Consider the following 27,983-nt stretch of genomic DNA (forward strand, 5'->3'; position numbering starts at 1 on the left):
CGAGGAAGGCGCACGAGCGCCTTTTATGACGCGAAAAATTTGACGAAGTGAAATCCGAAGACCGTGATTCATCTATCTGCGAGCAACGCGGAAAGTTCAGGACTTCGCAACTATGGCTCAGAAAAGCTTGTCTTGTAAAAAAGAAGAAAAAAAAGAAAGCAATGATCTACTGGTTTCTTGGCAGAGCTTGGTCGTAATTCGTTGCGTGAAAATGCTAGCATTATACAGACATCATACTTTTCTTTTTGCTTGTCATGATACATCCACAATGTGGGCCTTCCCGGAAACCGTGTTTATTTTTCAGTAATTCAGCAATGAGACGAGCTAAACACGTGCGAACGTTATGCTAGTGCGGCTTTTCCGCACATCATGACCAAAGCTTATGGGCGCGGCATCAAAGAGCTGCCGATGAAGCATTCAGCTGATAAATGTCTTCAGATAGACAAACGTAAAAACACGTCTAGGTAAGCTACGTTCTCTGAATCTGCATTTTTTCAATGAAACATGTAGCTCAGCAACGACAAAAGCGAAGGCCCGACTTTCACATAGAACCAGAGCATTGCCCGTCAACGACGTCGCCAATTTCTACGTGTTTTCTCATATATTTATGTCTGGCTAACTTAGTGATCCCTCGTCAGGAACCAAATTTTGAACTTGTTTTAGTGCTGACAGACAATGAACACATAAAGGGGCTCAGGACACATATGCACGGAGCGCTTTGTTTGTCCTGTGCCTCTTATAATTCTGTCCATGCTTGTCGGTGCTAAACAAGCTCACTATAAATAACCACCTCGCTCAAATCGACACCCTGACAGGAAGCAACTACCCGCCAAGTTTGTCTTTTTCTTTTATTGTGCTTCTGTGGCCAAGAGCGACGTCATCTTGCCCTTGAGCCCCGCCCTGGCGGCCAGTTGCAGAAGGTTGCCGTGAGTCGCCTGCTCAGGTTCCTGCTCTAGCCAGACGAGCAGCGCCTGGTAGGCTTGCTTCACCGCGTCGCCCTCGTGCTCAGAGGCGATGTACAAGATCTCGTCTTCACCGAAGCTCAGCAATGGCGCCAGCTTTTTCCAGTCGGCGCCCAGCGCCCCGGCCAGCACTGCCAGTTCATCCTTGCCGAGCACGTCCTTTGGCTCGCTGCCACCACAGTCACCACCCCCACCGGTGCCCGATAATGCTGTAACACACAACAAATACCTTACGAGGAATCTTTAGCTCTTCCTATTAAGAACACGAACAGAAGTTTGGAGACCAAGGGCCAGTAGCAAAGAACTTCAACTCTCCTCGAGCGTGGTTGTGCAGCACGTAACTACGACATGCACTGTGCTGGCTGAACATGCACATGTGTGTGGCAGCACCCGATTTTAGTCTGCATGTCCTCAAACTGTATTTCGTGATCAGTCTTCATTTTCCATCCTTTTAGACTTTCATTATTGGCTTCATAACACTATGCCTCTATTATTGCCGTGATGGGCCCTTTAATGCGCCAAATGATAGGATAAGAATAGAACAGGTAGAAAAGAGTTCTTACAAAATAACCAGACAACAAAGAAACCTTTTCTAATTTATTTTAGCAGCAGAAACTGTGGTCTCCAAAGCTTTGCTCACCAATGTATACAAAAAAGTATTATTTGGCCGCTGCTGAACCAATCTGAATAAAATTTGTTGCAGTTATGAGATTATATTCTAGCAACGGTTAATAGCAGATCTTTTTATTTGCGTACTAAATTATTCTATAATCATTGGAAAATGTTTTTTTTTAGAAATATACAGAAACAGCGCGACACAGGACGAGTGAAGAGCACAGGACAGAGCGCTGTCCTGTGCTCTTCCTGTGTTTTCTTCCTGTTCACTCGTCCTGTGTCGCGCTGTTTCTGTATTTTTCTAATGTTGAACCAACCAGCCCCTTTGAACACGATGTTTTTTAGTTTGAAGTTCAAGCATAAATATTGGAACGCTGTTACTGCCATAAATGAAAATATATGAACTCAATAAAGCAGACAAACTTGATATATTACCATTTTGCGCTTGATTAAATACAGCAATGATTTATAAACATGGCTATTGCAAAACATGTAAAAAGAAAGCAACAATTCCATGTGCATCGTAAACTAGTGCGCTAGATTTATCTGTTCTACAAGCTCTAGTGAATTCATTTCTCACAATTTTGACATTTGTCAATGGTATGGAGTTAAAGTTTTAACCTAGTGCTTCAATTCTTTAATTGCTGGTTTTTGAAAATCTCTAAAGACATCTGATGTTTTAAATCATATACCTCCTTTCAACAGTCACTAAAATACAGTCAACGTCCGATTTTTCGGGCTCCAATAGGGGCCGCGAAAACGTTCGAAAAATCGGGCAGTCAAAAAAAAAAAAAATGAATGCATGCCTTTTACTGCCCCCAAGGGCTCAAATCACCACAGGCACGTTCGAAATAGCTCTTAAGGCCTGCCAGTACGCTTATTAGATGTATCGTAGCTCGTACTGTGATAGGAAACGGCGGGTGCACACGTGTATGATTAAGGAATCCATACCATGTCCGTGCCAATTACCCCGTGCCAATTGCCCCTTCCCACTCTTCGATATACTTCACTGCATAACACTACTGTATTGAGGCCAAGCTGATCTTTGGGAACCGGTATTACGCAACGCGCCGTGCTTTCCGAGCTTCCAGGATATTGGCGAGGATTACAAAGGCGGAGTTGACGCCATTGCTAACAGCGGCGAATTATTTCAATGAAAAACACGGCACATAACCGAAAGAAGCTTGGTAGCGAACGTCGAAGTAGATTGGCCTAGCGCTGCAGCGGTGGTGGCTACGGCTGCCAGCGAATCTGAGTGCGAGAGAGCCTGTTCAACGAGGCAAGATAAAACAGCGGCGGTGCTGGCTACGATTAATCCCATTTCGGACCTGCGGTCATGGCAAAAAGTCCGGAAAATCGGACCGGCGAAGGTTTTTTGCGTCCAAAATTTCAGATGTTTGTTTTTATACATTGACTCTATGAGGTGCCGCGAAGGCGTCCTAATTATCGGGCATGTCTGAAAAATCTGGCGTTGACTGTATAACTTTTTTCTTTACGTTTACATTTTGCATTTCATTCCCATCAGTTTGTCAGTTGCCAAATGCGAGCATTTCTGGGTTCCATGTATACTACATATTATTTCGTGCTTCTTTATTGGGATAGGGAAACCGAAGTTGGCCATGAGGCAAAGCTCAAGGAGAAAAGGGAGAATTCCTTGCTTCATACTGAAAAATGCAAGGCACACCTGCTGTCACACTTCACAAAACTGCGAGGTCAGAAAATAGACTGGCAAGCACATGCATGATCCCCTTCAAAGAAAGAAAATGTTGGCATAAAATGAAGGTGTGACTTAGGCTTGCTGCTTGGCAAAGCAAGCGATGACAACAGGTACACAAGGCATCTCAGGAATGCAGAGCACATTGTCAAGCACCCAAACTGCCGGCAAAGCCTCGCGCTGCCGAGCATACCTGTGTCCCGAGCTGCCTCCTTGCTTTCGTCGTGGTTCTTGAGCAGCTCATCCTCGCTGTCTCCGTAGTCAGCCATGTCTGTCTTCTCATCAGCTGCCTGGGACGGGGCTGAATTCTGAAATTCAATTTATTTCAATCATTCAGTAAATTGTACATAAGTAGTGCAAGAACCAGAGGAGCCTCAGCTTGACTAGCCACTTTGCTTTTATATTTTCTTCACGCACATTCCCAATACAGCAACTTCACAGACCATGACAAACAAGACAAAAATATACAGGGACAAGCAGTGGCTGCTAGATTAAGCAAAAGCAAGACATGTGTATCCTACGATTGAAAGGAACCATACAATTAGTGGTCAGTAATAAAAACAAGGCAAAAGCAGTTTGAATCAAGCACTTACCATTCTTCATCTGCCTTCTTGCCCACAAGCCATTCACTTATTTACAGATCCAGTGCTGGTGATATTTTAAAGTGCAGTATTCATGCCATTGCAATGTTAACTTCATATTTTTCTTGCAGATATGTAATCTAAACCGTAGAACAATTCTTTACATATATATTTTGATTTTAGCACTCCCCCTACAAATTCTGTAGTACTACAAAAGCCTGAATATAATACGAGTAGTGATTTTAGGTCTGCAAAAAGAAGAAAAATGTTTTACTCGCATAATACTTATCATGGACACTTACCGTAGTTCAATATTTCTTTATTAAAGCCACACTGCTGGCTCATTCCCCTCACTTTCCTCGGACGACGCATTGCCACCTAGAGGCGCTCATCTGTGCCATCCAGATCGTTCTATATTCCGCACTCTTTACAGGCACGCACAACAAGTGCGCCGATGCAATGAGAAGTCTGTACGGCTCAAAAAACAGCTCATCTAGTGCCTATTGGTTTCAGTACGGTAGCTAGCTGGGTGAGTCGATACAACTGCACCTTTACTTACTTACAGCGCTCGTGCTACGTCTTTCTTCTTTGTCCCTGTTGGTTCGTTCGCGCTGTAAGTAAAGATATTGGTTTCAGGCACACATCACAATGCTGTGATGCTCTAAATGAACAAGCACAACAACAGTGTGGCAAAAGACATGGAAGTAATTCGCATGTTCCATAACATAAGTACTGGAAAAGCGCTTTTAAGTGCGGCACGATAGCTCGTCCTTCACTGGAAGACAGAGAGAGCATTGCTGCTTCACATAGCATAGGCTTCATGTAAGCCACCTTACTCGGGACCTCGGATACGTTGTTGTCTCTTCCCGCATGGTGCAAAACAAAGCTTAAAAAAACTTTTTGTCGCCACCAGCCTCGGCTACTCCCTTCAATTGCACTGAACTGTCGTGCCACACCACTGTTGCTGGTAGTTACGGCCGCCCAAATTACTTTCCACTTGATGCCTCGGTGTGCTGCCATCGTGCACCTGACGAGAGGGGTGATGGCCGACATGGCATGCAGGCCTCGGCAAATGGTTTGGCATTGCAGGTGGTGGGTACGAGAGCTCGTGGTTTCTGTTTCCCACTTCCATTCCTTAATGCATCGCGGGGCCTGATGACGACAGCAGCATGCACCAATTTTCACAGCCGAAACTGTCACTAGATGCACAAAATAACGTGGAAGGTCTTGGAACCCAAATAGTACACATAATAATATGAAAAGAAAAATATGCGTGTCAAAATTTGAAGAGGAAAAAAAAAAACATATTATACACAGATTCTTAAGGTAAGCAAAGCACTTGTATTCCAGTGAAACTTTACATTTATAAAGTGCCAGCAGAAATGAAAGCCTCATAACAGCCAAAATTACCCAGCTTTCTCTGAGTTTCAAGCATCCAGTGCCCCCATGGCCTTGGAAAACTTCCAGCTGCATGTCTATGGCTCGTAATTTTGCGGAGGATAAAGTGTGCTCTTAAGACACTCAGAATGAATGCACTTGTGGAGACGGCGAGTTTGCCTGGGACAGTTTACTTCGAGGAGAAATGAAAGAAGACGATGCCTGTGTTGTGGCCGCACCGTATAGAAGCTGGCTTCGTTCTCTTCCTGTTTGGCTCTCATGCTCCCTGAGCAGGTGGCAGTGCCACACGCCCAAACACTCGCAAGCAATGCACTTTAGGCATCCAATTGACGACTGACAGATTTCTCAATACGTATTGACATAAACCAATTTTGGAAACAATATAATTAAGTCAACTGTAACGGTGCTGATATATAAGGCACGCACTAGATTTAGCAGCCAGTTTGAGTGGGCAAAGCTGACAGTCACCTGAGGATCAGATGATTAACTGTGACACAAAAGGATGCGGATGAAGAAGCAAAGACAAAGTGCCTGTCCCACAGCCTTCGCTTGGAAGCGAAAAGGTTCAGATTGCATTGCGCAGGGGTAGAATAAAAACTGGGAGACGCTTAAGCTTCGCCTTTAAGAGTAGAACGCGATAGCATTAAAATATCTCTGACTGCATCTCACGCTTCCTGGCATCTGCAGCTTTTGTAGCCATAATGTTTACCAGGAAACACTGGCGGTGAAAGCTACGCATGAAGGCACGTTAAAGGCCCCCGTGTCACAAAAAACCCGGTGTCTGCACCAACCGTCGTTTGGCAAAAAATCATTCCGAACCACAACCACGCAGGCCCTCCGCGTCGCACAGAGGCAACACTGAACTAATTGAGTTTCTCAAAGTAAAATACGTCAGAAAAATCGTAAAGTACAACTTAAAACACAACCTACAGAAATGATAGTGTCGGATTGTAATTTGAATATATGAGAAAAGATAATTCTGTTACGCGGATACTCAAACACAAACCACTTTTCCAGTGTTTCTACCATTACAGAGTGTCGCGCAGCGCTCAGTTCTTTGCAACAACACCATCCAGATGGCACTCGCATCCACGGCAGCAGCGCGCGGAGGTGAAGGTGGAGAAAAAAAAAGAAAGCTGCAGTTGCCGGGAAGCATGACAAGCAGTCAGGGATCTTTGAATGCTATTGTGTTCCGTTCCTAAAGGCGAAGCTGCAGCGCCCTCCAAATTTTTTCTTTTCTCCACCTGGCTGGCTGGCAACACAGTGCTGTGCTATGATTTGTAGAAAGCACAGGGCGCGGTGCTTTGTGATTGGTAGAAACGCGGCATGCACTGTGCTGGGATTGCTAGAGAGTTTTTGCTCATGCTCAACGCTGTGCTCATTGCGTAACGGGGCCTTAATAAAGCTGTCACTTTAAAAGTGACAACTTAAGACCAGTGAGATTGTTAATACGCAGTTAATATGTGCAAGCATACCTGTGTATTGACGGGCAACTCCTTGGCCAGGCGCATCACCATAGACTCTAGGTAGAGAGGCAGGCTCTTGATAGGCTGGTTGCTGCTTGTGAAGAAGTGTGGTGACTTCTGGGACAGCAGGCGTAAAGCCCGCCACCCCGAATTGCTCTGGTATATGATCCTGAAACAGGCCAGACAAAATGCCAACATGAGGCCAATACCTACAACTCCAAAACAATAATATGGTGCCTATAATACCTGCACCTCCTAAATCTTTATAACCCCAACACTGTTAACAGTGCCCCTTTCGCCCGTATGACTTTGGTCAAGGGGCGATCGTATCGTTAAAAGAAAAAATAAACATGTTACCACCACCACCCTCCTCAGAAAGCACAGATTTCATTGCTTTCATTAGACTTTGCACTCAACATTTGTCATTTCTGCACAGGAACCATATGCTTGTCAGTGTTGCCACCTTAGCGATTTTGTCACCAGATTCAGTGACATTTTGGTCTGTTTAGCGACAAATGTTTGTGTAGAACAACCCACGACATTTTTTAGCAACATGACAGAACAATTGGCGACATTTTAGCGACATTAACGTTAAGAAATTTGCTCCTATGTTACTTTCTAGAACACACTTTACTATTCAAAAGCTAGAAAAAGACCACCCCAACTGGCTGTACAGTGCGTAGACTCTGTGACTATGATATGACGCAACCGTGGTCTGCACTCGGGGAAATCGTACGTTACGATTAAGTGCATTGAGGCAAACAGGCTTCAAATTGGGCTCACCAAATGCTGGCTTTAAAATTTTTTGTTTTTATTTTTTTAGAAAACCCATTAGAAAAGGTCTTAATGCTGCAGGTGCTGCAGTTTCACTAAGTAAGCTGGTGGAAGTTCACAAGCATAGCAGCAAATTAAATTATCAAAATTTACTTATGTTATTAATTTATTACAACACTTATTAAAATGTTATGGTGAGGATTAGAAAGCAGCAGGTGAATAACAGGACAAGTGAACTGTAGAAAGGCATACATATCGGAGTGGCTGGGCTCGTTCATACAAATCAATGCACCACCTCTGTTTCTCACGGATTTTGGACAAATAGATACTGCACAGAGCATTCAGGTGGATCAAGTGGCAGCAACATAGTATTTGGCCTGTATGTAGGTCACATAATGTTCAACACCATATAAACACAATGACCAAAGTTGTGTCACATAATTTACCCATTTCTCAAGCGCCTAGAACTAGTTTTTTTTCCCAGCATAACATGGACCAAGTGCATCCTTCTGGTGGGAGAATCAGGTGACACGTAACCTTTCGGTGGGCTAAATGTTTCATCATAGAATCCAAAGGTAAACACAGGATTTCAGCTGTCATCATCCATAAATTTTTAATTGTATATTGATAAATAAGTGAAGTCCTCTAGACCCTGCTTCTAAATTCACTCTTTATTCTTCACCTGCACAGACACTAGATGAATATGAAACTTTTAGTAGATGCGTTACACATGTTAGCCTATATTATAATGTTCCAGGAAAGCCTACATTATATTAAATTCCTCGACAGTTCTAGCGACAATTTTATCAACACTGAAGAAATATTTAGTGAAAATTTTTCCATGCCTCAGTTTAGTGACAACTACAAGGAGGGGGGGGGGGGGGGGGATGGTAAAGACTGATGCTTGTTTGCTTCACAATCACCTTTGCAATTTTCTACAATAAAAACCTGAACTTGTGTTAAAACGAACAGGTAAGCAAATAAACAGCTGGGAAGCTTCAGTCTTCATGAACCACCCATACCTGTTCAGTTTTTTATGAAGATTGTCATTGTTCCTTTAAGAACATATCCAGGATCACTGCAATTTGGAACACCTTGAAATGCATCGGCAATTGCTTAAGCATGCATAAGAATGGCTCAATTTTCGTACTTGGCTCGGCTCTTGGCACCAGCAACAGGGTCACCTTGGTCCGCTGTCATGTCAAAGAACTTTTCCAAGCTAGGAACAAAGTCCCGCTTAGGCGATGAGCATGCTTCCCAGTTGTCCGGGCACAGGTTCCACAGCCGGTTCATCTCAGTGCTGAAAGTGCACAGGATATCACTGATGACTAGCAGCTTTGAAAATCCAAGGTTTCATCACTCCAAGGTAGTTCAACTTTCTTTTATTCTCTTGCTGACAGTTGGCATCAACGTGTATTCCTGTATCCTTACACATTCCTCCACCTTGGCTCCACAAAGTGGGGGGCACACTTCTTGACTGAGGTGGTCACTGGACACTCACGTGTCTACTCAAAGCCATTGGAGTGTAGAGGCTTTTTTTTTTTTTTTTGTTCTGGACTGAAGACCATGGACTGTGAGCATTTAAATGTTGATTATTGCTTAGCACGAGCAGTCCATGGTGTGGACTACACAACTTAATTTTTCATGATCATTCCTTGCACCTAACCACACCATAGCGCAACAAGTCATAACCTTCCCTTTTTTCCCCATTTCAATTCTCAGGACATGTCTCAGTTAAACAAGGCTTGAATGCAAGTACAACTATTTTGACGCAGCAAATTGCCCAGTAAGATAGCTCTGCAATAGTTTTCACTCCACAAGGACAATATGTCAGCCAAATTTGCCCTTGTGGACAATGCACCAAGTGCAGCTATCCCAAAGGAATAACGATTTCTTCAGTTAAGTTCCTGAGATTATTCGACAGGTGCTACTGCAACATGTCCAGGTGCTAACATTGAATGTCCTATCTGGGTCCACTTTTGACTTGAGTTACAATGACGTTTACCAGTTTCTTCTTGGTGTGTGCTACTGCTTTTCTGTTAGAAAAATGACCGCTGCCTTCCCTTCCATATTTTACTTCAGCTTGGAAAAAAGGGTGCGGTGGTTCAAGTGTGCGAGCGACAATAACCAAATGAAATAGCTAAAAATTATGACAAGTAACCCACGTACTCGCCAAGAACAACTCTCTTGCTGGCCAGTGCTGCTTTCACCTCATCTCCAAGTTTCCTCTTGGGCCTGCGGAAAGCGCCAAGTCATAACCGTTAACACTAAATATCCATAAACACTGAATTTTGATCTACGGACTGAATGCAGACAAAAAAGATGGATTGACAGCTCAATTGAATACCTAGAAATCCTAATTTCGCTAGTTTAGATTGCATCAGCAATTTTCATAATATTGAACCCAGTGCTGTTTATCACACATCAACAATTTCGACCTCTTCCCTCTTATGAAGTTTCAAATGTAGCTGTGTGATGAACAGGTTATGACACGCTTAATGAATGTTAACATGAAATGAAGGAAAGTGAGGTTGCTCTAACCCATTTTTCGCCCCACAACGAAGAAAGGCATTCACCATGGCTAGAAACAATCTTCCAAGTCAAGCCAACAGTGGACGACTGATGGGAACATGCTGGCACCACCACAGACAAGGCTTCAACCAAAAAAGCATTGCACAACTTGATCCTAAATAGTTTTGTGGCACTGCTCCAGACTAAAATTTCATCACAATAATAGTGAATGGGATAAGGCCACATGCTCCTCTTGACAATTCCAAATTGCCCCTCAATGAAATTACAGTAAGCAAAACTTTATTCTTAACGAAAGAAAAAAAAAATACTTATGCATTCACTAAGTAACACCATGCTTATAATCTCAAAAAGTAAACAACAGAGTCTACCACAGAAGAAATAGTTTGCTAAAGCATTGCTCAAACAGAGGTGCAGTGACAACACTTGTGCTCACAAGTGATGGCAAAAGAAACCCGTGAAAAAAAATGCTTGTGAGGCACCCACCTAACTTCTCGCGTTTGTTCTACGGGCCGGGCTTCCTTAAAGTCTGGGCAGCCTTCGTTTTTCCACGCATTCCACGACTCCTCTCTCTGAAGAATGTGCTGCAAAGCGAGTCACCGTCTCACACGTTTGCCGCTTCAAGAAAACGCAGTGCAATCAGACGTTGTTACTACCGCATCCACACAATGACAAAACTTTCCCGAACATCCCACAGGTTACTGCTCAAATAGAAAAATTGTCACGGGTCGCCTCCAAGGCTTGGCAAAACAAGGGTTACCTTGATGCGAGTGGCAAAGCCAGCCCCATCAGGTGGCGTCTCCTCAAGCAGCTGGCAACAGAAAAAAAAGAAAAATATCATTCCACAGTAGCCCCCAATGAGCAAGCTCTCAAAACAAAAAGATCTTCAGAGTAAAATTATTTTCACACACAACCTATGGCCATCTTACTATAGAATTTCTCAGAAAGGTAAAGTTGGCGTAATGTTATTAGTCATGTAAAACTTTTTACAACACTCGGTTTATTTTTGAACAAGTTAAAGAATTTGTTTATTAACATTACTCAGGTTGCCTACCACACACTGTATTACGTATATTTTAATTACCATGATTTTTCTACTTCCAAAGTGACATTTCATTAGGCTCTCCTGTTGATTTGTATGCACTGTTTTACATCTGTCCATAGAACTTATTATACTTTGCAGCCATAAGTTGGGACATCGAAGACAAATTATTCTCTACAAACAATGTCTGATAAGAATAAAAAAAGACCCTTAAGCAGGAACAACAAACAGCATATTTCCGGTGTACTCTTGTTTGTGAGCAGAAAGCCAGTACAGTGCCATATATCTCCAGCTGCAGGTGTGTTTTGCCAACTTGCCCTCCTGACAAACGTTTGATGCAGTTTAGCATCTGCTTGTGGCATCTTTTTCAGAGCACACCAGAGAAGAAATGTGTAACTGCGGGCAAGTTTACCAACTGATATCAAATGTTTGGCGATACATCCTTGGCAAGTGCAAGTGCCGCACTCACCTTGTAAACCTGTGTCAGGGTGTTCTTCACCCAGGCGGACTGTTCCTCTGTTAAAACGTGCGAGTCTCTGGTAGGAGTAACAAAACAGCAAATGTCAGAAGTTAGGCAATAATGACGATTTCAACAAAAAAGTTGACTTTGCATTCAAAGTAACTAAAAAGCATCACAGGTAGAAAAATGGCAGCAGATCAGAGTCACATCTGCACATGAAGCATAGTCAAGTACATTATTTCATAAATTTTGAGCTTGTTATGTCTCCTCAACAGTAAAACAGTTCAATTAATTATTTTTTTCCAGCAAGTGGATACCATAGCATGGTATTGTAAAAAGCATTGTTACACATAGCCCAATTTCATCATAGTTATACAGTAAAAGCTCGATGATACGAATCTCACGGGGTCACGAAAAATATTCGTATTAGCCGAAATTCGTATCATCGAAACACAATTAAAACTACTGTCGAATCTCGATAATTCGAACTCGAAGGGGCCCGAAAATTTGTTCGAATTAAAAGGACGTATTTTTGAAGTATTCGTGCCCCATAGCGCGATGCACGAACGGTGCGAGTCGTGAAATATCGCGGCGCGCAAGCGCATAGCAAGCGCGGGCCACGAAACTGCCCACGCCGGCTAACGGTCGCTTCCCTATAACGACAGAAAACGAAGCTTCAGGGAGCGAGCGGGCGGCGCCGGCACACGGGTGCGCGCGGAGACCGTCGAAGGTGAGGGAGGAGGGCGGCAGGGAAGCGGATATGGCCGCGTCAACTCCGCCGCTTCGGTGGCTCCCCTCGCCCTCCCTCTCAACTCCCTCGTAGCTCTCTCACCTTCGACTCCGTGCGCACATCTCCGTGCGCGCCCGCCGCCGTGCTGGCGCCAGCTTATTTTAGCCACCCCCTGAAGTTTCGTTTTCTGCCGTTATCGGGAAGCGAGCGTTTGCGGGCGTGGCAGTTTCGTTGGCCCGACTGTGCCTCCGCCGCTGCTTCCCTCTGCGCTGCTGCCGCAGCGTGCAAGGTCAACATGTGACTAGAAAATAGAGGAGAAGGGCTCACTGCCATTTTATCCGCGTGGCTGAGACGAGACGTCGGCACTAGTGTGTGCTAGAATACGGTTGTCTAGAACACTCTAGTCGGCACGTACACGCTTGTTCCGGCGCGATGCAGAAACGGCGACCTTGCAATTTGAGAGAGGGGGAAATTTCCGCCGCAGGTTCGGGTTCTTTTTTTTCCCCCCGTTCCTTCGCGCGCGGCATTGAGGGGTCTCTCCTGAGCTTTTGCTCTATGGCGGTGTCGGAGCAATGCCGGTCGGAGGCGCCGCCGCGTTATTTGGCGCGCTGCTAAGAGCATTGTCGGTACGCGGTATGTTCGAAGTAAGCGTGTTCGAATTAACGAGATTCGACTGTAGCTAAATTAAAGAGTCAGAGGTGAACTCACTCAGGCACATGTACGTAAAAAGCATTTATTTCTTGAAGTGCCACCGCTTCAAACTCTTCGCGCCCAGTCGCGGAGTCCGCGCTGTCCGGCGCCGCGCCTCCGCACCAAAAGAGAAGGAGAGAAAGCGCGTGACTGCGCGCTGTTCTCTTTCGCGGCCGTCAGTGGGGCGGCGTTTATTCGTATCAACCGACGCAGGCTGAAAATCGATTCGTAACAACCGTTCTCTAGCACGTTGCAAAGTAATGGGGCTCGGCCGGGACCACAGAAAAATTCGTATCATCCGGAAATTCGTATTAGCCGTGATCGTATCATCAAGCTTTTACTGTAGCTCAATAGGGCAGCTTTGTCTGGAAACAAGCTTTGTTTTCCTGAATTGTTTTAGAGGCACCAATCCCTCATGCACTACAGGATATCTTCAGTTTTGTATCTAGTGCCTTAATGAAACGGGAGAACTGCTAACAATGACTGCGACAAAAGGCTTATGGTGAAAGTGCTGGAAAAAAATAACACTACTAGTTTCTAACTATTCTACCACTGTAGTTAAACTAAAATCAATTACATTTCAAACAAGATAATCATGATAAAGATTGATTGCTTTTTCTCAGTAACATGCAAAATACCTATATCTGAATTAGGTTAGTACTATAGGATTCTCTAATGATCTCTCGAAACACATCTCAATGTACATACGTACAAGCACACTGTTACAGCAAAATGTTGCCTCAGAGCCTCAAGCATAAATTCCCAGCTCCTAAAGTGACACAAATATGTTTCGCTTAAAGGCAGTTTTTGTGACAGTGAACCAAACAATTTCACTCCTTAGGAACTGTGCAACATGGATAGCTCAGTTTTAGCACAGCCGTTCCCTTCATCTCATATGAATTGCAAGAAATGCAGTCACTTAACAGTTTGAAGCGCACGGTAGACTGCAGGTACTGAAAGAGGATGAGGAACTGCACCAGGACGTAGCGCCGGAAGTTGCTGTCGCTCAGCTCCAGCTCCAGCAGCTGCAAGGAGGCGACAGAAGCTAAGCCGTACACACCTGAGAGGAGCCTCGTCAATAAATCAGAAAAGATTCACAAGACAGGTGGCCTAGACACTTTGAAGTCCTCGCCATGGATGTTGACGCCATCTGCTAGGGGCTTTTTCTAATGGTGCACTACGTTGTCTAGTATTCTAAAAGGGCTTAAGGTTAAGCTTTTCAGATTTTGCCAGACCTTGCCACAATGGCCCAAATATGAGAAAACACATCGAAATCCACGATGTCACACTGATGTGCCGAGCTGAAATTTTAGAGTGAAATTCAAAAAGCTGGCAGATCCCACGCCTTGTGGGAATCTGTGTTATGCGAAGCAGTGGGCAGGGGTGGGGAGCCTATCATGTTAACGAAATGACCATGAGACCACCAAGACGCAGGCGACTCTTTCATGACCTACATGACATGCATGTCATGACATTCATATTGTCACGACTAAAGAAGACAATGAAGGGATGGACACGAGCGCAAGCATCTCTCTCGCCGAAGAAGTTAAAGTTGGCGCGGACAATTATTGCTGGGCCTTCAATATAGAGCCTGTGTTTGCTGTCGCACCACCGTCGTTCTGTGTGCCGTTTTTCGCATCTTGCGACAATATCATGAGTCCTCAGGAATCCCTTTAGCTACACCTAAGAGATCTTAAGGCCTTAGTCATGCTCATTACTATGACTTCGACCATCAACGTTTAGCTTTTCTTTCACTTAGTACCACATCCCAACCCATTCCAATGGTTTTTGAGTGTTAATCTTGTTTGTCACTGAGTCATTGTCATTTGTGCTGAGTCATGCTCATGACTATGGCTTCTACAATCATCGTTTAGTGTTTCCTTCACTTAGTACCCACGTCCGAACCCATTTCAGTGGCTTTTGAGTGCTAATATTTTTTTAAATGGGAAGCATTTCTTGGCGAATACTTTGACAGTATCTATCTATCTATCTAGCCGCCTACGTCTTTGTGCTCTCACGGTCGTTTCGTTACCTTGGTATGTACCAAAATTGGCATACTATGATAAGAGTATACGATGAACACAAATGATATGTCATGACATGAATGCGTGTCATGTAGGTCATGAAACAGCCGCCTACGTCTTGGTGCTCTCATGGCCGTTTCGCTAACTTCGTAGGTAGCTTTATGCCCTTACAAAGCGCATTGGCGTGAAGCCGCGCCATGATTCAACAGCAAGTGGCGACAGCGGTGATGGATGAATATGGTAGAAAATAAAATGGATACTTACTCAAACAGAAGCTTAAAGAACAAAGCCTTTTGGAGCCACTACAATTTCCATTTTCTCAACAAAGAGAGTGCCCGACTATGTAATTATGTTTCGGGTGCGAGCGTAAAGTAGTATCTCGCAAGATAGCCCTGCACATGGTTGATTGGATACATAACAGCTCTCAAATTAGGTCCAAATATAGATATACAGCTGAAGGTTGGGCTAGAGTTGGTTCTGCATTAAATGCATTACAAGAATTTGCAGCAACAAAAACACTAAGAAAGAAACCAAGTTTACGGAAAGACGCTGGCTATCAACTGACGGTTGAAAGTTGAGCAAAGTACGAACAGCAGAAAAAAAAATTACGGGGGATGCTTACAACTTTTTAAGAATGTGAAGGCGAAAGCCTAGTTAGACCCATAGAGATGTGGAATGAATCTCTGAGCCCACGCGGCAACGTATCTGCGAGCGTACTGCCGCCGTTACCAGAACATTCTAAGGGCGCCGCCGCTGACATTTCCCGCCTCCTCCCCAGCGCTGCCACCGCACTTGCCCTCAACGCCCTACTGCGCCGCTGCTGACATTTCCCTCCTCCTCTCCAGCACCGCTGCTGCCCTTTCTGTCAACGCCTTTCCCTGCCACTGCTGACATTTCCCTCCTCCTCCCCAGCACCACTGTTGCCCTTTCCGTCAATGTGGCATTAAGCGCGAGGGGCAGTATGGGAACGCTGGCCTGATGAGCGGCGTCAGAGCCAGCTGTGGAAGAAGACAACGAACGTGCGAGCAGTGGCACAAGTGCGAGGTGCTCGCTCACTTTTTCTGTACCTCACAGCGACCTTGAAACATTGAGATTTAATGCTTTCACCTTAAAAATAAATAAAAAACATATTTGGAAAAGCAAGACCACACCGCTACGCATGCGTGTCATGCCAACGGAGGGGAGGCTGATACAATTACTTCCCTTAAACAGAAGGCTTCATATGATAGCCTCCTTCTTTCTTTATTAAACTGATTAAGAACATGTGTGGCCTCAAAAAGGGGGCAACACTGGCACATACGGCAATGATCTGCCAAATGTCCCGGACCCACAATCGCTTGCAATCGCTTCTATGTTGCACCTCTGCTCTCTCAACCTACTGTTTAAGCACCGGCCAGCTTGACAGACGTAGCTTTTTTCACAAGAAAGTGGAATCCAATAAAAAACTTCAGCTCGACAAGCGATTGTGGGTCCGTCTTGCATCTACGCTCTACGTCTTGGAGCAAGTGGTTTTCCTGTGCCTGTTAGCGTCTTTCTAACCACTTGCTTCCTTCTGTAGTGTGTTTTTAGCTGGAAATTCTTATAATGCACATAAATATAGATGTCTTTTTAAAGCTGCCAAATGACTAAAACAACAGAATCCTAGTGAATGCAGCAACTGGTGATTATACGATATTCTGCCAACTTGTTCAAGATTGTGTAGCCTTTCCAGACTTAACTCTGAATGTTAAGTGGTGCAGTGTGAAGCAGGGCAGAGGGACACAGAAAAGACGAGGACGAGTGGGGTCCCTCTGTCCTGCTTCGCACTGCACCACTTAACATTATGGAAAACCAACTAGCCCAAACAACCACCCTTCTAAGTTAATTCTGAAGTTGCATGATTTTTTTTTATTTTTTTACGTTCTATCTTGCCAATGTAGAACAAATCACATTGTATCTAGTAGATTATCCTTGGGTATTTACCTAGAAACCAAGATTATTTCTGCAGGTTTACGATGCGGCAACAATTGCACTGGGCTGCTTTAATCACTGTTTTAATGCCACATGCAGTTACTTGCACAGGATATGTGCACTTCTTCCCCCCCACCTCGATTATCCAAAAGCTGTAGGCTGGAGGTTCAGTGTAGATGCAGGGGAAAGTTTTGCACTAAGGATATGGTGTGCACCTACTCAACTTCATTCATGTTTACCATGACACAAGTTATTACAGGCACAATTCAAAAGTGCACGCACCTTCTGGCTGGTCAAGTACTTGGCAAAGTACACCGACTTCCCGGATGGACTGCTTGAGCTGCCTGGTAGTGCCCACTGTGCTGTCTTGATGTCATCCAGCTTGAAGCTGCCAAACACTGATAGCACATCTGCCGAGTACTGCAAGACAGAAACATCGCAGCATATTCTGTGAAGCAGGAAATAAAATGTTTTTAAACTCAGTGTGACTCCAGATCTGCTGTCATCTTTTGCTAGAGAGGCAGGAAAATAATAACAAGCAAGGAAAGTGACAGCCTTTCTTCTCTAAAATATTAACAGTAGTCCCTCGATGAACCTAATGAGTTCTGCAAAAATCTGCAAGGCAGAGGAAGATTAATTTTTAAATCCGAGGACACCTAAGCTCTTCTTATGAGTTGTGAATGCGAAAGCATTTAGGTCCAATTGAACGGCACTGAGCCGTCCTTTGAGTTTTTCACTGCGAGTAATGTACCCTAGCAGTCGGTGCTGCCTGAGCCAGCAAGCAGCAGCAGCCTGCAGTGCCAACGCCGCCCGACACCGATGCGCAACACCTCTCTCCTTACGCAACACCTGGCACGCTGACGCCGCAGAGCAAGCGTACCCTTTCAGCCACTCTGCCAAGGCCTGCGCACTTTGATCCATGATGTCATGCTACCTTGACCATAGGATCTAATGGGGATGCTCCCGTGTAAGCCGCGGTGATTTTGATGTCACCGCTTTCATCACACCGGGCTTGACAGTGGAAATTTTGGTCCAAGTAGCATGACGTCATAAAGCGGAGTGCACGGGCCTGCTATCTAGGAGGCGTTGGTTCTGCTCCATCGAGGAGTGCTCATGCCAAGAGCGAGGGTGACGTGGCGATGACCTCTCCCCTCACGCAACACTGGTGTGCCAATGCAGCAGCAGCTGCCCACTCTGCTCCGTCGAGGCGCAGCTCGTGACATGGCATCGCAGCCAACAGCAATGACAGTTTAGGCGCCGTTTCGCTGCTACAGACGACATATGCCGGCATTTTCGCTCAATGGGCCATTTGACGCTTTCACATCAATAAAGGGAAAGTGCAATGTTTCTGCAGCGTTTTCCTAAGTGCACATGCATAAACATTTTACCACTTGGTCCATTGATGATGTCTTGTCAAAAATGTCAGTTTCTGTAAGATCACTGAACCAAGCATTGTGTTTGGGTAGGTCCTTGGGAGGGAGAAAAGTGCTGACCTAATTGTTCAGGTGGTTGCAACGAGTGAGACTACTTGTAGTCCATGTAGCAGGATGTTCCCCCATATCCTCAACTACTCCCCCTCTTCTCCAACACAAGTTTATTCGATGATTTGCGAGACAAGTTTACCAGCATGTCTAGACAGATAGAGAGAATAGAAACAGAGCCAGATTACAATTGCATGCACACATAGAAGCAACAGCAGAGACAAGGCCCCGCTGCTTAATAAGGAGAGAGTGCTTCCTGTTTTTTGACAATACATAGTATACAGATTGCTGATAATTTTACTGCAACCCTAGAAAGACCAATTCTTAAGCATTCTTCGAAAAATAAGGATGGAGAAAACTGCTGTCTCCAACAGACATATGAATAACTATGAATGAAAAAAAAAAAAAATTGGTAAAGATTTTGCGTAGCAGTCAAAGTAGTAAAATAATCTAATCCTGGCCCCAAACACGGAGGAAATTTTAAGTGAAGGCTGTAAACCCTTTTCAAGTTCACCACATTGTGCCTCTCCGTGCTAGTAAGCAAGAGCAGCAGCACTTGCCGATGTGAACTGCCGCCAGTGGACTTTGCTGTAGCACAGGAGAGGCTGCCGGAAGTACTCCTGTAGTGACCAGAACTTGCGGTACAGGTTGTAGTCAACGGGCACGGAGCTGCAGTGACACAGAGCAGGAGACTGTCTCACCAATTCAGGCAAAAGCAAAATGCAGGTAAGCTTAACATAGCGTGCAACACTTCATGTTACAAAAATCTAAACTTTCTATCACGACTCGAGCATTTCAGATCCTCCTACCACGCATGCATGTTGTCAATGTTCCCTAAAAACAAAGCAGTAACCTGCACAGCTGTTTCTAGTTAGTTTCTGTCTATTCCAAAAAAAAAAAAAAAAAATCAACTCGCAGATTTTTTTATTTGGCTCAACATCTCAAAACAACACACAGGCTATTATAGCAGGATATGAAATAGTGGAGTGCCTCAGATTAATTTTGTAACATGTACCTAGATCTAAGTACACAAGCATTTTTGTATTTCACTGCCACTGAGTAAAGCTACTACAGCTAAGAATGAAATGTACCCCACTGAGCTTAGAAACACCCACCATGGCCACTAATATATACCACAACATCCCAATGCAAACATTGACACTTCAGTAAATATAAACAAGGCTGACACAAGCCTCTATTATGCTTCGGCATTCTCAATGACCACAGATGCGACATCATGAAATCCAGTCCACTGCAAGAAATGCAAACAACATGCAGATAAGCACAATTATGGCCAGCATCGTCTTCTGCCACATTACTTCAATTTTCATCATTTTGTATGCAAAGCACGGCTTTTGATTCTATATATGGGTGTGTGCTTACAGCAGCATTGATTGCACTGTTTTATAGAAAGTTCTCACAGGAAATGCAAATTACAAATATCGTCATTGCTTTCACTCCTTTTTATTTTTTTTTTCGGCACACACAGCTGCCTCTAAATTTTGCCTGGAGTTAGTCCACAGTCATTCCCATGATGGGCTACAGCAGTGTTGCTACCCACAAGATTGGCTCAGTGCCTATCTTTATGGTGACTTGCCCCCTCTTTCAATTATCTCTACTGTTGATGTAACAAACAGGTACTTCACAAGAATAAATTTAAAAATTGGCATTTTAGAAAAGAGAGTGCAACAAGGACTGATACAAAAGATGACTAATTTGAAAGTATTCTTAGATTTATATTACTTAAAGAGCTCAAAGCTTGGCGAATTATCTTTATTCAACACATCAAACCATAATAAGAGTTCAAAGCTTGGTGAACTGATCTTTATTCAACACATCAAACCGTGCAGACAGTGGGATAGGCGACACGGACAAAATGTGGGCGCATGTATTCTGTTTGTATCTCCTGGAGTTGCACTGTCAGGGCAGTTTGCCATGTTCGTTTTGGGACACAGAAAGACTGCAACATGTGCCTTCGTTAGTCACACCTGTGTGCACACTCATTTTTGGAGGATAGTCCACAGTGAGCACTTCTGTGGGGTGGGGGACAGTTTACCTAGCAGATCCTTCTTCAGACTCCTCGTGGTACGAACTCTCATCTGAAAGCCCTTTGTAGTCCTCTGAGCTGAACAATGTGATGTTCTCAGCGTTGAACTCACTGGCTATGTTCAAACCTGGGAAAAAACGACTACATGAGAAACAGAGTTCCCGGCCGGAATATTACAATGCATTCAGAACAAAGCCTTCTAATTCATGACCAGACATGATGGTTCCCTTGAAACTACTTGTGCAACACCTTCATTTCTTTTTTCCAATACTTGACTGTCTCTTTATTTTAGCTTCATTATGGCGACATGACGATGACAATGTTTTAGTGCAACCCATTGATGGAAACTTTTACTGCCAGAACAACCCGCAACAGTTACAGGAATAAAATGAGGCAGCACCCACTAAGAAGGACAACAATTCTAGATGACAGCACTGGAAGTCGTCGGCTGTAGGCCATGAAGAAATTAGCAGTAAATTACACTTACTAAATTGATTGCAATGGCTGCACACCTACCAGAACGTTCCGAAAGAGGAAACAGCTTTGCCAAAAAAACAAGGATCTTTCCACAGAACACCGTGTTCTGTGATCTTGACAGCCTTCGGAGCAAGTCTGCAAACACATGGAGGAAAAATAAGAAATGTGTCAATTACTGTGCACACACTACACGAGAAGATGTTCAGTTCCTTGCATTTTTTAGCCAACTGCTTAGTGTGGTGGCTCAGAGCATCGTACTCCTGCTGCTGAGCAATGGGACAACAGGGCCAAGTACAAGAGCACCCATCTACTGAGGTCTCAGGATATTGTGAGAAAACCCCAGCAACAAAAATAATCAGCAGCCCTCCAATGCAGAGCGCAGCCTTCGAATGCAGAAATAAATTACAGTAGAACTTTGCTTACCGGAGCATGGAAAAAAAAATGCATGATTAAAGAAAACCCAGCATATGATAATGCTTGCAAGCGCACTGCAGATGAGGGAAGCAGCTGTTCTGACAAAAAATTTTATCTGAAGTTGAACAGAGAGCAACCATACTATTGAAAACCCAATAAGTCAAGCTCACTATCACTGCCTGGTGGTGAGAAAAATGTGCTCTATTCTCAATTTTTATTTATTTAATTTTCTGAAAGCAATTGTAACTGGATCATACTAAATGAAGCTTGTGATTTCAATCTAGCGCTTGAATCTATTTCAATAACAGCCTCTTTTCAAGCCACAGTATCCCTTTTTCAGTTTCCATGCAACCGTGTGTATCAACATAGCTACGCAAGGTATTGAAAGCCACAATAGCACCCCTGACCGTGGTTGTGCAGCCACTGCTTCTGTCTATGCTCATTTCCTCTTTGTTTTCAATGTCATAAGCCATCTTGCAATTGGAGATGATGTTCTGCACACTTCGTGGTTTGGATTTCTCGAAGCCATCAACGCAGCACTTGTGTTCTCGATAGGCGACTTGGGCTCCTATTTGTGCCATAGCATCATCAAGCTCCCGCACCTACTTCCCTGCAATGTAACCTCTTTAAACGGCGACACGGGCAGTTAACATTGCCGCTGACAGACAATGATGCATTGGTGGTGTGCCATAGGAGATTTTACAAATAACCAGAAAAAAATTATGTAACAGAAAGCTAATAGACAAGTGCCTATGGGAACTAAACGGAGCTGGCATTTCAGAGCCCAAGAGCCTGAAGAATGCAACAAATACAGACATATCAATGAGGTTCCGTGATAATTCACTCTTTGAATTACAATGATTCAACAGATTCTCATAGATGACCATCATTTTATAATATTTTTCTCCATGTCAGCTATTAGCTTTCTTTCCTCATCATGAACTTGGGCCGGTATTTTGTAGCAATGCCTTTCCAGTGCTAATGCCTTTTCGCGCTTATCGCGCTTTGTCAGTGGTCCGCTCGCGTTATCAGCGGGATCAGCCGGCAGTGAGCGGTGGATGATAAGACTAGTATTGAATAAGTCATAAGGCATCGCTACAAAATACCGGCCCTGCACTATTTTTCAATAGTTCAGCAGCACAGCACTCCAGGGAGAATACAGAAGCAATGCGATGACACCACAAGAGGACATACCATTGCATGTCCTCAGCAGCTGGTTCTTGCAGCACTTGAAGAATATATCCTGTAAATGAGAAATAAGGAATGCTGACACTCGCACATACACAGTGCAGCAAGAGCAAAAATACTTTTGTCCTTTTAGAAACAACGGGAGACCTAAGTTGCAACTGTAGTGAAGCTGAACATAGATATCACAGACCATGCTATGCCGTGCCTACACGCAAGCACAGGTGAGTTTACTGATGCATCACCTACACAATGAAGTGAGTTTCGCCTAAGTGAACCAGAATATTTGCAAGAAAATTATAGGGCCAATCCAAATTAAACTTGACTATCCCATAAATACCAAAACATCAACTATATACAATTATAATGTACAGACTTCACTTGATACTCAGCCTTCAATAGTTGTCACTATCTATACACTGCCCTGCATCAACAAAACCTCTGTTATAGTAGCATATTCCTACTGCCCGCCGCGGTGGCTCAATCAATTAAGGCGTTGCGTTGCTGAGCACGAGATCGCGGGATCGAATCCCGGCCGCGGCGGCCGCATTTCGATGGAGGCGAATGCAAAAACGCCAGTGTGCTTGCGTTGTAGTGCACGTTAAAGAACCCCAGGTGGTGAAAATTAATCCGAAGCCCTCCACTACGGCGTGCCTCATAATCAGAACTGGTTTTGGCACGTAAAACCCCAGAAAGAAGAAGTATATTCCAACTTCGTTAAAACTGATTTTTAAAATTTTGGCAGACTCAAGTGTAGTTGACGTCTACATAAGGTGAAGCATTCATGATTTGTAGAAAATGGCTGTATGAATAATGTATATGTTTGTAGCAAATGCTTATGTAGAGATTATATGCTGTAGTGTTTATATTTATAATAAGAAAGACAGAATGTTTGTGATGGCAAGATATAAGACCGGGAGCACACTAAAGCCCAGTGGCCTATAAATTCAGAGCCCAACAAGTGATATAAGAGCTTGGGTAGAATACCAAGTAGGAAATAACCGTCTTAAAGTTAGAAGGTTACACACCACCTTAAGCTCATCTTTCACTCCTTGATTCACAGTTTTGTAACAGCCGTGACACCTCTTAAGAAACAGCACCATGCAAAAGAATGCCACCCACTTAGCTGGTGATTATTTCTGCAAAGTGCACTGCTATGCACAGACAGCCCTCAGTGAATGGCACAACACACACAAAATACAGGAGGAGAGAGAAAAAAAAAAAAGAAACATCTCAAATTTAATGCCAGCAGATGGCAGGCAGCACCGCTTTTTTCCCCTAAACTTCTTTGTAACACTGTGAGCTGCATGTCTTTACATTACATGAATTAGAAACGTCCTTTCACGATTCATTTCTAGCAGCATAGCCTCAATTCAATGCGGGGCAATAAGAAAAAACGCTCATGTACGTAGATTTCGGTGCACGTTAAATAACCTCATGTGGTCAAAATTAATCCGGGGTTTTCCACTACAGCGTGCCTTCTAACCCACTGTGTAGTTTCAGGGCAATAAATCCCACAATTTTCAAACTAGCATTATCCTCAAGCATGTTGTTGCTAAGAGACACATCAACATCAAGTGATCAACACACTCGTTAAGTGTCTCAACCATATTTGCTGTCAGAGGATTGGTACCAGTGTTGCAAGCTGCGTTGTGACCGTTCATCAAACTGCCTACTCAAGGCTTTTCTTACTTACAATACTAAGTCACTGTTGCAGAGACATTAAGAGAAAAATGCAATGCTGCTTACCTCTTTCCAGATGCTGACTTTATCTTCAACAAGGCTGAAAAACTCCTCACTCTCGTTGAGGGGCAGGCTATCGAAGACGTCACACAGAAGGAGCACTGGCAGGCTGCCCGAGCAGAGGTCGGCTACGCCCAGATGAAATACAATATTCAGAAAAATGCAACGTTTGTTACTAGGGGTGTGTAAGCATAAAGTTTATAATACGCATTGAACACATCTACCTCAAAGGTTTATAGCCAAGAATTAGGGGCTAGTACAACTGTTGAATCTGGTTCACCATAGAAAACGGCTTATCTATATGGTCCACTAGCTTATTCAAACACCTGTTCGACGCCAGTTAGAAAGTAGGCTCACGTTTCCCTTTTTGTTCATTGACAAGCTGCCCCTGGTCAACGGGCTTCTAAATACCAATTTATGTATTAATGAAATAAAACAGACTGCTTTTCATCACCTTTTCTCTTTCTACACATAAAGCAAAAAATATTCTGCATTGGATACTATCCTTCAAGCCCATACCTTTCTAATATGTGTATCGAATATTCTAAGTTTTCAATGTTTGATCGGCCCTACCAGTTACAAAAATTTATTTCTGTGATTTCATTCCAGTTGTGAAAGGCTTCAATTCTCCAAGGATCTCTGGTATGCAACCAAGCAAATTCACTGTAAATTAGAAAGCTGGAGATCAAGCAGATAAACAGCATCTTCTCTCGTTGTTCATGGGTGCTCAACCATAAAAACTGCCAGCATTCGTGTGTCCTGCTGACTCATTCAGTAATGCTCTTCACTATTCAGGCAACACATTGAGAGAGCTTACGTTCCCTTGCCAGGGTGATGGAGAGGTCAATCAGGTGATTGGCTGTGTCCTTGTTCAATCCCCTACACTGAAATGAGTTGGAAAGCGGTAGAATCCGTTGGTGACAATTTATTTACGTATGTATTTCAACACAAACGGCTGGGGAAGCGATCACATATGGGAGAATTTTTTTAGAAATATACACAAGGTAAGACACATAGGCAAATATATGCAGTTCAAGTGGCACAAGCAAAATAGAAAATACAAGGATAACATGAAAAACATTCACCATATCCTGTCTCATGCAAGTGACACCCATGTTTCACTGCCTGGATTCATATACCACAGTTGAGCTTATCACACAATGAATGAATGAAACAAGACACCAAAACATTAGATTATGTGAAAAGGTACACAGGCAGCCTGCAAATGTGAAACATCTGCTCAGCTTCGAGTGGATGAAGAACCAAAACAGCTTCGTTAGTTACAGTAGCACAAAACACCTACATTGCCCTACGAACCTGTACCAAATTAACATGGAACACAGCCAGTGAGAGAAGAAAGAGATGCACTTGCCAGGAGGACTGAGAGGATCTTCTTCGAGGCCAAGTCGACAGCCTGCCGCCGATTGTCTCTGCGTGAAACAATAAAGGCAGCTGTGTCCCCTTGTTCCAAGTGTAATTGCAACAGTCAGTGAAAGACACTGTTACTGCTAGCTGATCACTAAGTGGAGGGTGCATACAAATGCAGCCTTTTAGATATTGTAAAAGCCGGTGCCAAATGATAATCTAGCTTTACGGCAGCATCACAGACGCCAAGGACGCAGCTCCTCCTTACAAGTTGCTACTGTCGCTGGCCACAGCCACATGTACACTTCTAACGTAAGCAAAGGGAGTCCTTACATCCAGTCAAAGCAACAACGAAGTAGACCACACTTACATTTCTTGTATTGCGATCGATCTTATCCCCTGTACGACATGTTCGATGGCCAACTCGCCCTCCAGATAGCGTCTGATGAGTTTCTGAAGAAGGAAGCAAAGGGGGGAAGGGGGGGGGGGGGGGGCATTATTAAACTACACACTTCTAACTTTCGGTACACATCACCCTCATTTTCTCTGATGGCAGCAGGGAAACTTTGTAAGCGTTTCATTTAACGCCTCTAAACAGGAGCAGTTAATGAAAGCAAAGACAGCATGACAGTGCTAAGGTTATAATCGGACTCTGATTTTGTTTTCGCTCACAACAGTACCCTGACTTAAAGGTGGCTAATAATTGTTTCAACCAAGAAACGCGGAGGCACGCAGGTATGGCAGGAAGGTTCGCACCGAGCAAAACCTTTCGCCTCTGCACGCTGCTAGAGGACATGCACGCGTGCCGATGATCATCTTTTTGACTGCCCGCTTGTTGTTGTTCTCCAGCCAACATGTCACTTGCGTGCCGCACTTCTGCACACATCTTCGTCTTCATTAGCAATGATAAGCAAAAAGTATAAAATCAGTGCATGCCTTATTTCGTGTAACCAATGCAAGGTGATATAAGTGAGCTCGTTCTGAGATGAGAGAGCTTATGAAACACGTAAAGTAGTCTGAAATGCAATGTGATTGGAAGCATCACGGAAATCAACGACGCGCGTTCACTTACTTCAATCTTTCTGATTACGTGCGCGAAAGGACCCGTGTCAGATACAGAATCATCCATCGTTACGATGTGCGAAAGCTAATATGCATGCATTTATCAAAACTGATCTACAGGATGGCGGATTTTCGATACAAACACCGCAACTTGAGTACTACTGTAGATTCGCCGGCTCCACACAAACGAACATGCAAACGAAGACAGCTACCATAGAAAACAAGACGTGAAAATGCATCAGACGTCTAAATAAAGCCGACCAACGCCTCCAGTCAACACTAGCCAACACAAGTCTCTAACGCTGGATGGATAGATGGATGAGGCTAGGGTGGCTAGAATTCTAGCCACCCTAATGAGGCTGAACCCTTTAAATCGGGCGGTGACACACGCCACCTAGCCATTACCATAGAGAAAGAAAAAAAAAAAACTTTTTTTTTTCTTTCTCTATGCCATTACTACTAACATATTTTGTACTGTGTGGAGCATAGAGTAGTGTGAAACTCTATGGTGTGGAGGGTGAAATTTCACCCCTGCCTTGATTTTAGCCATAAATCAGATAACCTCCGTTTGGTTATTTCTACCCGCTTAAAGTCTATTTTGCCTCCACTGTCCCTAAACCCCAATGCTTTGAAAAAATCAGCCCCGTTGTTTTCAACTATAGGGTTAAGCCCTTTACAGAAAAGTATGAGGTGTTCAGCCGTTTCCTCTTCACACGCACTGCACAACGTGTCTGTACCTTGGTACTTGACTCGGTACATCTTAGTCCGCAATACTCCCGTCCTGGCTTCAAACAACAAAGAGCTTCCATTAGAATTATCATAGATATTTTCTTTGGCAATTTCGTGCTTGAAAGTTCTGTATGTTCCCAGTGCTGATTTCGTCTGCATCCCTGTTTTCCATAGACCCCTCTCTATTTCTTTAACCTTTTTCTTAACCGCTGTTTCCTGGTTTGCGCCCCTCCTGCAGTCCAAATATTTGATTGAGAATTTGCTGGTCCGCTTCCTCCATTTTGTGTCAACATTCCTTATGTACAAATAACTGAAAACTCTCCTTGCCCACCGCTTTTCTGCCATTTCTCACAATCGCTCCTCAAATTCTACTTGCTGCTAGCTTCCCTGCCCTCGAAAGTCGTCCATCCCATGTCACCCTCTACCCCCTGATTTGGTGTATTTCCGTGTGCTCCCAAAGCAAGCCTACCTACCCCTCGCTGCTTAACTTCCAACCTTGCTCGAACCTAAGATCTCATGCATAGGACCGCATTACCGAAAGTCAA

At 44.0% G+C, this 27,983-nt stretch overlaps 1 protein-coding gene across 2 annotated transcripts; it reads right to left on the minus strand.

The window, feature by feature from the left end:
- Positions 1 to 815: 815 nt before the first annotated feature.
- LOC119431127 (THO complex subunit 1) lies at positions 816 to 26,946 on the minus strand. Of its 2 annotated transcripts, XM_049657147.1 has the most exons (20): positions 26,720 to 26,946; positions 26,018 to 26,100; positions 25,655 to 25,712; positions 25,100 to 25,166; positions 24,289 to 24,410; positions 22,549 to 22,597; positions 20,980 to 21,075; positions 20,473 to 20,590; positions 18,977 to 19,085; positions 17,218 to 17,355; positions 13,886 to 13,986; positions 11,551 to 11,617; positions 10,800 to 10,850; positions 10,526 to 10,623; positions 9,680 to 9,745; positions 8,661 to 8,810; positions 6,746 to 6,905; positions 4,436 to 4,483; positions 3,485 to 3,599; positions 816 to 1,171 (listed from the first exon to the last, which is right to left on the minus strand). In XM_049657147.1, exons 1-20 carry the CDS (start codon positions 26,774 to 26,776, stop codon positions 849 to 851), a joined length of 2,076 nt encoding a protein of 691 aa, XP_049513104.1. In that variant the 5' UTR covers positions 26,777 to 26,946; the 3' UTR covers positions 816 to 848. The 2 variants fall into 2 exon arrangements, with proteins under 2 accessions (XP_049513104.1, XP_037554532.1); XM_037698604.2 differs by lacking the exon at positions 4,436 to 4,483 and having other exon boundaries at positions 817 to 1,171; positions 26,720 to 26,944.
- Between the last annotated feature and the right edge of the window lie 1,037 nt (positions 26,947 to 27,983).

This window comes from Dermacentor silvarum, chromosome 10 (assembly GCF_013339745.2).
Source record: "Dermacentor silvarum isolate Dsil-2018 chromosome 10, BIME_Dsil_1.4, whole genome shotgun sequence".
In the NCBI taxonomy this organism is placed as follows: Eukaryota; Metazoa; Arthropoda; class Arachnida; order Ixodida; family Ixodidae; genus Dermacentor; species Dermacentor silvarum.